Source organism: Lygodium microphyllum, chromosome 24 (assembly GCF_053477565.2).
Source record: "Lygodium microphyllum isolate KBCC chromosome 24, Lygodium_microphyllum_v1.1.10, whole genome shotgun sequence".
In the NCBI taxonomy this organism is placed as follows: domain Eukaryota; kingdom Viridiplantae; phylum Streptophyta; class Polypodiopsida; order Schizaeales; family Lygodiaceae; genus Lygodium; species Lygodium microphyllum.
Genome location: NC_141158.1, coordinates 120,890,999 through 120,902,097, shown reverse-complemented (window position 1 = coordinate 120,902,097; position 11,099 = coordinate 120,890,999). Strand labels below are relative to the sequence as shown.

The 11,099-nt window shown below is 40.6% G+C and overlaps 1 protein-coding gene across 1 annotated transcript; it reads right to left on the bottom strand.

Annotated features, from left to right (window-relative positions):
• Positions 1-8,376: 8,376 nt before the first annotated feature.
• LOC148015587 (F-box/kelch-repeat protein SKIP20-like) lies at positions 8,377-10,248 on the bottom strand. The gene has a single exon (XM_087665794.1). It carries the CDS (start codon positions 10,022-10,024, stop codon positions 8,900-8,902), a length of 1,125 nt encoding a protein of 374 aa, XP_087521920.1. The 5' UTR covers positions 10,025-10,248; the 3' UTR covers positions 8,377-8,899.
• Positions 10,249-11,099: the final 851 nt, after the last annotated feature.

The window sequence follows — 11,099 nt, the reverse complement described above, 5'->3', positions numbered from 1 at the left end:
TTGCAGTTCTTGTTGTATAGTTAGTGAAAAAGGTTGTGTGTTTAGTTGTGGTACACATGGTATTCGCTGGCTTATAGATTACAAGTTTTTGTAAGATTTTTATTTTTTCAAAATTTCTAACAACTTCAACTAGATTATTAGTGAGAATATTGATAAGAACAATTATCCTGCATGAAAGTTTAGGGTAAATTTTTCTTGAGGGCAAAGGTGTTTGGAACTACATTGAAGGAGACATGGGAGTAGACTTGAAGTTCCTCCACAAAATGCTACTACACAAAACATTTTAAGGCTAAGACAGATTAGGAGTAGACATATAGTAAAATCATATATCGACTGTCTCTATCAACATCATAAATAGCATGATGGGATATTTGCAAGAATCTGAAACCTTTGCTATTGCATGGAAGAATTTGGCAAGGTTGTTCAAAGTAAATACAAAGGCCAAAAATCTATAGCTCAAAGAACCAAATGAAAAGATGAAACTTATCCATTAATGATTGCCTTGAAGATCAAGAGTATTGTGGAAGTTCCTGGATCTATTAGTGTGGTAGTTGATGATGATAATGTTGTGCATGCATACTTAAATGGACTTGGAGATAAATACAAGAGCTTAAGGTCATTTATGAATACAAGGGATGATATTCCTAATTTTGTAGACTTGATTTCTATATTAATACTTGAGGAGAAAAGCCTTACCTTGGATTCCTCTTCTTATCCAAGTAAAAACAAGTCTAAATACATGTTTTAGTCTACTAGCAAAGGTAGAGTAGAGGCCAAGGTGGTGGTCGTGGTCATGCATAGCAAAATAGAGGATAACAATCCCGAGGAAGGGGGAGTCAAAGAGGGTAAGTTGCAAATTCTAATAGGCATCAAAATTTTGGTGATAGCAAAGAGTACTGGCATTGTAATTAGCAAGGTCACATTTCTAAAAATTGCCTAAAAAAGAACAGTAAAGTTAGAAATGGAAAAAAAAAGAGAGATAATTATGCATCAAGCAGCAACAAAAACAATGATGACAGAAGTGAACAATTGTCTGTTGTACTTGATAAACGCTATGCCTATTGATGATGTATGGCATGTAGACTCAAGTGCTTCCAAGCACATAACTTTTCATGGAGATTGGTTTAGAGAGATATACAGTCCAGAGTCTCCATGCTATAGGGAGACAAGAGATGATACAAGTCACTCCATTACTCACGTTAGAAATGTTCCTTTGACTATGTAAGATGGCAAACCTAAGTACTTAGTTAATGTGCTACATATACCAAATATTACAAATAATTTAATTTCTATTAGTTAGATGGTAGAGCAGAGATAGCATGTTCAGTTCACAACTGATGGTTGTTATGTAGAAGATCTAAAAAATGATTGCAAGTTAATTGTAAAAGGAAAACATGCTGGCAAATTGTTTACTCTTGATGTAAGTTTGCCTAAAGTGGATACTTTCACATTTGCACAAGGTTCAAATGTTGTGGCTAATATTGAAATTCGACATAAGAGAATTGGTCATCTGAATGTGCAGTGGCTAAAATACATGCACTCAAAATAGATTGTAGATATCTTGCCCAATTTTAGGGTTGACGGGATGTATAAAGTATGTGAAACATGTCAATTTGGAAAGCAAGGTATGTGTTTTCACATGCAAAGCATAAATGCAAGAAGCCACATGAGTTGATGCATTCTAATACATGCGATCCAACACAGATTGCAACTTTGAGTGGTTGCATGTATTATGTTTCCTTCATTGATGATCATACTCGCAAAGTATGAGTTTACTTCATGCGTAAGAAAAGTGAGATGTTCACTCACTTAAAAAGTTTTAAGGCTTTGGTTAAGAAGGAGATAGGCTTACATATTAAATGCCTAAGATCGGATAGAGAGGGAGAATATCTCTCCAATGAGTTTTTTTATTTTTTATTTAAAAAAAATACAGAGGTTGTATACATGTAGGTATACTTTGCAGAAATATGGAGTTGTTGAGCGAAAAAATAGGCATATTGTAGAGTTATGAATAGGACACCTACTGTTGTTGTATATGGTATGACACCCGAAGATAAGTTTATAGGTAGAAAGCCAAATCTGTCCCATTTGAAAGTATTTGGATGTATTGCTTATGTGATATTCATAATGAGTTTTGTGCAACAAATAGGATCCCAAAGAAAAAAAAAGTGTATTTGTTGGATTTTCTCTTGAGAAGAAGGGATATAGATGTTATAACCCTATTACACATGAGTTAAGAGTTAGCAGGGATGTTGTTTTTTATTAAATGAGTTGTTGGTACAGTAATGTGAAGAATTAGCTTGGGATTTATGAGCATGAGTGTAGCAATGCAATAAACATGTCAGCAGTCATAGATATTGAGTGGACCACAAGAGTCTCCTAATCATGATTCTATTGATAGTCCTTGGAATGTAGATTGAGGTCATAGGTTACTCCACCAAGTACATCACATATGTCAAGAAAAGGTAAAGAGAAAGTTGGGGACTCACCTATTGTGATATATGTATCATCAGGTTTCTCTCATGTTGATATTGATTCAGATGGCACTGAGCAGAGCTTGGATGAGAAGTTTGGGATTCCATCTGTTAAAACACCTAGTGTACGGAAGGCACAAGAGGATGTCGAAGCACCTGGTAGTGATCCAAGTCCATGCAAGTCAAAAGAGTGAAAAATCTAATGCAGCAATTGATATATGATAGCTATGTAGCTCATCACTATGCATACATAGCTAAGGTTGTGTAAGATGTGGAACCCACTTGTTTTGAGGATGTAGTGGGTAATGAGCATTGGGATCATGCTATGGATGAAGAAATGGTTGCACTTATGGATAATGAGACATGGGAGTTGGTACCTTTACCTGAAGGCAAGAAAACTATTTGCTACAAATGGATTTACAAGGTTAAGCATAAGTCAGATGGATCTATTGAGCACTATAAGGCACGAATGGTTGCCAAAGGGTATGCGCAAGCTCATGACATTGATTATGAGGAGACTTTTACTCCAATGGCTAAAATGGCCACTATAAGAGTTGTCATAGTAGTGGTTGCATTAAAAGATTGGATCATACATCAAATGGATGTTAAGATTACATTCTTGCAAGGGGAGTTGTAAGAGGGAGTTTATGTGGAGCAACCGCCTAGTTATGTGAATAAGAATCATCAAGATTATATATGCCAGCATCGTAAGGCCTTGTATGGGCTAAAACAAGCACCTGGGGCATGGCATGACAAGATTGCAGAATACCTTGTGAGCATTGGATTTCATAGAGCACATGGTGATCACTCACTATATGTATGTGAGAGTGATGTAGATATTATGGTCATTACTATATATGTGGATGATTTGATCATTGTGGATGATACTAAGACACAGTTTGACTATGTGAAGGATCTTCTCAACACTCAATTTGAGATGAAGGGTTTAGGAGAGCCACACTACTTTCTCAGCATAGAGATAATTAGGACACTTGAGGATTTATATTTGTCACAGAGACAGTATACATTGGATATATAGAAAAAGTATGGTATGGCTAATTGTAAGCCTATTTCTATACCTTTGGACATTAATGCTAAGCTTAGTGCACATGAGGGTTACCTAATTGAGGATGTCACTATGTATCAAAAGATTGTGGGTAGTCTTATCTATTTGACACTAGGCCAGACATAAGCTACACAATTGGTTTGGAGAGTTAGTTTATGTAGCTTCCATGAAAGCCACATTTGAATGCAATGTGGTGCAAATTATGCTATGTCAAGTCCACGTTAGGCTATGCCTTATTCTACAGTGCAAATGTACCATTGGATTTGCATAGTTACATAAATGCAAATTGGGCTAGTAGTATTTCGGACAAGAGATCTATGAATGGTTTTATGTTTTCCTTTGGGAGTGCTGCTATTACTTGGAGCAACAAGAAACCGCCATCAATTGCCTTGTCTAGTAAAAGATAGAGTACATAGATGTTGCAATTGTAACATATGAGATAGCTTGGTTACGCAAGCTACTTGCTGATTTGGAGATGCAGGTGGATAAGAACATTATCATCTACTATGATAACCTTAGTAGCATTCAATTGGCTAGGAACCCCATGTATCATGCATGGACCAAACACATAGAGATCCATTATCATTTTACTCAAGAGTAGGTTCTAGCAAGTGATATTGACTTGGTTTATGCCATCACAAAGAATCAAGCTACTAACATTTTCACCAAGGCCTAGGGAGCTGAGAAGCTTCAATGCTTCACGACTATGCTTGGAGTTTATGATAGCTCGAGGGAAACTGTTGAGATGTCGAGTTCTACATGAGCTAACATCCACTACCTGCCTTGGGTGATATGGTAGGATATTATTCATTGGTGTGTTAGTAGTGAGCGACACGAGGACATGCCAATGATTCTATAGCTAGACGACACCCATATAGTTCATCCTCAATTATGGCACATTTATTGTGCCACCTCTTCTTTTCTAGTGGGTCCACACTCAGTGATTGTGGGCACATATATTTTGGTACTTTCATATTAGTCTTTTATCGAGTTCTAGACTAAGTTCTTTTGTGTGAAGAAGAAGAAGATTTCAGTCCTATCTCTCTATGTTCTCAAGTTTCCATTATTTTTGTGTGTGTGCTCTTGGTTCTTCACCTCTCTTCTCTCTTGTCTATTTTCAAATTTAACTTCCTTAAGTAGATTCATCATATCAACATCCACAAGAAGCAATACACAGATGGTGGCTTGACATGATTCTTAGTGACCTAATCCAATGGCCCTCTCATGGCCGAAGTGGCCATAGACCAATTACTTAATTACCCTTTTTTCTTTTTAAAAAATGTCAATGTGGCCTAGCTAAGTTGTCTGTATCCAAATTGATGTATAGGCTTATAGGCCATTTAGTTACTTCTTGTTTCTTATATGGCCTAAGGTTTGGCCCCATGACATAGGAGCCTATGAACAATGAGTGTCTTGGGTATTATTTCTTGGGGCATCTCGGGCACAACTCTCTTTATGGGTTGTCTCGCCTCCTATAGATGGTTGAGGGCCTTCCCACTTGAAACTGTCTAGAGATGTCTATAAGTCTTATCAACTTAGGAAAACAACACCATACCCCATTCCCTCAGTAGTCTAGACATAGAGCTCATGCACCCTTTAGATTGATGCATGTTGATCTTTGTATGCGGGCATTCACTTCTGCCACCTTAAATAGAACATTGTACTTCTTTGCGATCATGGATGATTTCTCTAGGTTTGGGTGTATCTCTCAAAGCATAAATAAAATGCATTCACCTACTTCTTTGCTTGGGTGCTATTGGTACATAACTAAAGTGGTCATCATGTAGGTTGCATGAGCAATGATATTGGTGGTGAGTTTATCTCCCACGAGTTTACTAAGTTTCTATAGGATCATGGCACCTCTCGTCAATTCACCTCTATCAACTGCCCTTCTCAAAACAAAGTTGTAGAGTATAGGAACCAAACAATCATGAACATGGCATGCTCTATGTTATTTGCAATAGAGCTCCATGAGTGCCTTTGCATCAAGGCTGTCATCACTTTAGTGTACATCCTCAATCAGTGCCCCACTATTGTGGTCTCTCAGGTGACCCTATATCAAGCATTTTTGGCTCTCCACTTGTAGTTTCCTACTTTAGAGTCTTTAGTTATACTAATGTGAGGTGAAAACCTATCCTCTCCATTTCCATACCACTCACAAGTACATAAGATTATATATCAAACACTAACTTACCGGATGAGGCAATGTTTGTGATCCACTGCCACTTGTTTTAAATGTGTTGATGCACCACATGAGACAACACACTTATTTGATGTCATTTGCATTAATTTATTAGGATTTATATCTTTCTTACTTCTTGATCGGCTTAGTCTAGATCCACCATTTGAGGTAGCATTAGCATGTGATTGATTCCCATGCTATTTCTTTGTTTTTTCAACTATAATTAGCTGTTTTTGTATCCCTAGGCAATGTATGATTATTGATTGAGTTTAGTATGGTTATTGATTTAATTGAGTTAAATGAAGTGGCTTGTTTACTATGCTTTATATGGATTCTTATTTTTGCTAAATTTTCGCACAATCTTGACTTGTTGCACGTGTGAAGGGATAGCACCTATCACATTGTGCAAGGTGCGCAATAGGAGAATTAATGTGTTTTGTATTTAAGGCGGGTAGATATTTAGATTGGAGAACTAGAGGAAACTATGGAGATTATGATTTTTATAGTTGGTCAAAGAAACACTAGATGGAGCACAAATAATTATTTTGGCATCTTTTAGATATATTATTTGTGTATGTAATATGCAATACATTTATATTATACTATGTTGGCCATTATTATTTAGTTGAGCCCAAATATATGATCGAGGAATTTCAATATTATTTAGATATCAGGAAAAGAGGAGTCATTCATGAAAAGAGAATAAAGTTTGGGTGTGATATGCTGTTTTGGGCATCAGATGATTAAAAGCAATGAATATGTGCATTGAGGAGAGCTCTCTCAATGCATAGGACATGATTGCACCCAATTGGTATCATGCTTCTCTTTTTATATTTGTCTTTATGTTTTCTTTGTGTTCAACTTCAATTTGGGTAACTAAGTGCTTAGTCAATTGGTATCATGCTTCTCTTTTTAAATTTGTCTTTATGTTTCCTTTGTGTTCAACTTCAATCTCTTTTTATATTTGTATTTATGTTTCCTTTGTGTTCAACTTCAATCTCTTTTTATATTTGTATTTATGTTTCCTTTGTGTTCAACTTCAATTTGGGTAACTGAGTGCTTAGTCAATTGGTATCACGCTTTATTTATATTTGTCTTTATGTTTCCTTTGTGTCAACTTCAATTTGGGTAACTGAGTGCTTAGTCTATCAATTGTTAAATTAATTTCTCCAATAATGATTTCTTACATTGGTGGTGAATTTCACACTTTCCAACTTGAAGTCATTCACACTAGCTAACATTTGCCATGGGACAAAATTTACTCACTTGCATAAAGAGACCCACAAAGAGAGGACTTAGCCAAAAAGCTTTTCTCAACCAAGATGGGTTACTAGTACTCATATGTACTTTACTCTATCTATTCTTATATTCTCTTCTTTTTGCATGAACAAAGGGAACTTATCAATAAACGTGGGAGCATATCATGTGGCTTTCTTCTTTGATCTTCATATGAGTATATATTCTTTTTAAGCACATCTTCCTCTCTTTCTTAACATTTCATCACTTTATTTATATAGGGTAACTTGCCTAACAATCACTTTCCAAATACCTTAGATCTATCTCACTATATCAATGCTTTACAAGGCCTTACGACTCTCAAGACCACATGAGTAAATAACTTATTTTAATAGAAATTTTACTTTATATACTAGAACCCTTTTTTTTTCTAATCTCTTAATATATCTTTCTTTAGGATTTTAAAAGGTGATCACAAAGCAATATTAGTATTGATTGAGTGCATGTGTACTTCTTCCTACTAGAAATCCAAAACTTGTTCATGGCCTTTGCAACTATCTTATAGGGCTACCCTTTCTTTACCCAAAACTCTCAAAAGCCCTCATGTTCAGAAATACACTTTCTAGAGGCACCATCTATGCTACCTTTATAAAACTTGGGAGTGAATTCTCTTCTAAACTCAAAACCCAATGGATTTGATGAAAGTTTTGGTTTTGGTTTGTTCCTCATTGATTCTGTTGAGAAGAACACAAGAGGAACACAAGCATTCTCGACTTGTCTTATATCCTCTCTAGCCCAAGCCTAGTTGGTTTGAGTAAATGGGTATATGTTCCCCCATCAAAGTCACACAAGAGGACAAAGCAATTTTGATGATATGACAATCAAGGCTTGCATGGAGTTTACTCACTAGTAGGGTTACACCTACTTAGCCATTTCTTTACAAGTACCATATGTATTTCTCCAAACCAATTACTTGGGAGAAAAGTTTCACTACTTATTAACCCTACTTAGCCATTTCTTTACAAGTACCATATGTATTTCTCCAAACCAATTACTTGGGAGAAAAGTTTCACTACTTATAAATGTTTAGTTCATGTACCTAAAATAAAAACTTCTTTGCTACTACATGTCACTTTTGTGATATTTAAATTGGAATTATTTGTGCAATTCTAGCTTTTGTGGCCTTTGGAACTTTCCAATTGCTAGGCGAGTGCTTGTCAAGCATTGCAAGGCATTGCCTCGCCTAAACAAACCTTTTGACCTTCATACCTTTGCCTCTATCATTGATTAGTATTTTTTAATTCTAGAATTAATGTGATATGAGTCAAATAGGCAAAGAATAGATGAGTCGCATAAATCTAGAATTATATGGCGTTGAAACAAGTTGATAATCTCTACTATAATTTCTAACAAGTTGAAGCTTGAAATATTTCTAATGTTTGAGATTTGACAATGTTGCAAAATGTTGTGGATAACAAAAGATTTTAACAGGGTGGTCCAAAGGTTCTAATGTAATTGAGATTTCATGAGGTGGTGGAGTGATGCGATAAGAGATGTACTTTGTGAACAAAGGCTTGCGTAGGATGTTGTAAGAAAAGATACAATTGCAATGATACTTAGCAAAGGCATAAAAGGTAATCGTGCATCTTGATACAAAGAAAATGGCGCGTAACATCTATAGGAAGTTTGGGTAGGGGGTTATGTGTACATATACAAGTGTGCAAATGCATGTCTCATAGCGCCCAGTCCGTTTAGGGGGCGATAAGCTGGGTGGCACCACGTGTGTTCAAAGGGCTACAATCTTTTGTTGCAAAAGGCCAACGAGGTGCCGTCGCTTGAACTAGCGGTTAGGATGAGAATACCCGCGACCGACTGGAGTAAATACAAAAGAAAAAGGGTATTATGTGGCAATTTTGACAGGGAATTCGGATGAATTTATTATTAGATTTCGACGGGGCAAGATGCTTGGATAGGGCCGTGGAAGTCTTCCCGGGACGGTAACCTGCGCCAGGCACAGGATAACGACGCTGATGGCGATGGCGATGGCGGCGACGGTGATAAGGTGAAGAGGAAGCTCTGATAAGAGCGAGCTCCCCCGCCTCCACAGCCGGAGAGAAGGAGGGTGTCGTCGCTGAGGGCGGAGGCAGAGGCGGCGAGCCTGATGTCATCCGGCAGAGAGTCCATGACCTCCCATGGTGGCAGCGCCCCATCGGCGGCGCCCATCCGCCGCCTCATCAGCCTCCCGTCCACCACTGCATACATGCAGCCCCCCGCATGCACCAGAGAGCTGGGCGACTTGTGCTCGCCCGCCCACAGATTGTCCAGCACGGACCATTCCTGGGACTGGAGGTCCAAGGCCTCCGCGCTGGTGCAGAACTGGCCCTGCGCGTCGGTGGGGTACCCGCTCACGACCAGGAATCGCCCGCCATCGACCACCACGCCCCTGCACTCGTCCCGCGCCTGGGCCATGTCCGGCAGGGCCGCCCACGCGTCGCCCTCCACGTCATACACCTCGGCTGTCCGCAGCGCGTTCTTGGCGTCGTCGTGGCCGCCCGCCACCACCACTTGGGCGCCGCCCGCCGCCGCCCCGCACGCGAAAAAGGACCGGACCCCGCGCATGTCCGCCCCCCTCCGCCACCGCCCCCTCGCGAACTCGTACACATACACGGACCTCAGGGCCTTCCACGTGGCCGGGTCCCATCCCCCGAGCACTATCAGCCGGCTCCCCGCCACGCTCACGCACTGGCAGAACAGGGGCAGTCCGTCCGGGAAGTCAGGCAGCGCGGGCAGCCTCTCCCACGAGTCGCGCTGCGAGTCGAATACGGTGATGCCATAGGCCGGGGTCTTGCCGGGGGTAGGATTCGGGTGCAGTGCCTGGATGAGGCAGGCGCAGTGGTGGCTGTATCCGGCGCGGCGTCTGGCGGCGAGGAAGGCAGGGTCTCTGACGAGGGATTTCCAGGAGCGGCAGACCTGCTCCATTACAGAGTGGGACGGCACGGCCGCCCGCAGCAAGCAATCCAGAGCGATGTCGCAGGGCAAGGAGGGGATGAGGTCAACGTCCGACATAGCTAAACGCTTGATTTAAACAGTCTTTAATTGGGCAGGAATATGAGTGAATGGGTAGATATGCGAGCGCGAGACAGAGACAGAGACAAAGAGAGAGAGAGAGACAGAGAGGGTTCTTTGAAAGCTTGAAGAAGAAGTGATCTGGTACCAATCGCCGGATAGAGTCCCCCTATTTCAAGAGCCTGGCCGCCTGGCCGACCTTTTCCGGGGCTGGGCCGACAAAATAAAATTATGTCCCGGATCAGATTTTTGAAATCATGAAATGGATCGAAATTCAAAAGAATTTCGAACATCGTGGCTGCTGCGGTATTTGGATAGGGAGGGTCCCAGGCAGGCTCGCCGCTCCAGGGCTGATGCAAAGAAACGACCTTCTCTCTTATCCCTCGGGAGTCGGGCCGCCCTCACCCGGAATTAGGCCAGCGCAGCTGTTTTCGCCGTCGTACACGAGTGACGACCTCCTTTTTGAGGCCCAGGGGCCAGGGGGCTATTGTTCATTCATTCATTGTACATGTACAACAAACTACGAGGCTTCCCGACGTTCCCGTTCTTAAATTTTCATTCCGAAACGACTCTCTTAGTTTGTGGACTTTGGACACACTGGATGGACTGTCAGGCTTCAGCCCACGGCTTCTGCTCCCAGTCCCACCAATCAAGATTCAACAGGCTTCCGGAACCAAGCAACGTTACCCACCAGAACGCAAAAAGCTTCTTGACACTCCTCTCTAAAAAGCGCCTAACTCCCCAAGTGTCCACTGTCCTCGCAAACATGCTGAGTTGGAGATTCGACCTTCGCTCAAAAAGCACCCCTTGCAAGTTTCTAATCTCTATCACCGCACGCCAGCCTAAAAGCTGAAGCCCACAAGGTTTTTACCCTACACACTCAAGGCTTTTTTACGCTTTACATTTGTCTAGAATTTAGCCTCCATCTCATCCAACCATAGAGCTCTCCTCACATCCAACTTGGGGGCCTCTCTAGTGGCATGTTAAAACCAATGTAAAGGACCATGCAACAATGAAGGCACCCTACAATATAAAAAGTGATCATGGCTCCACTTGTCTAGTTACCAAGATGGAC

What these genes read in the sequence shown, in the direction of transcription:
- LOC148015587 (XM_087665794.1), bottom strand. Translation starts at nt 10,024, where the DNA reads ATGTCGGACGTTGACCTCATCCCCTCCTTGCCCTGCGACATCGCTCTG.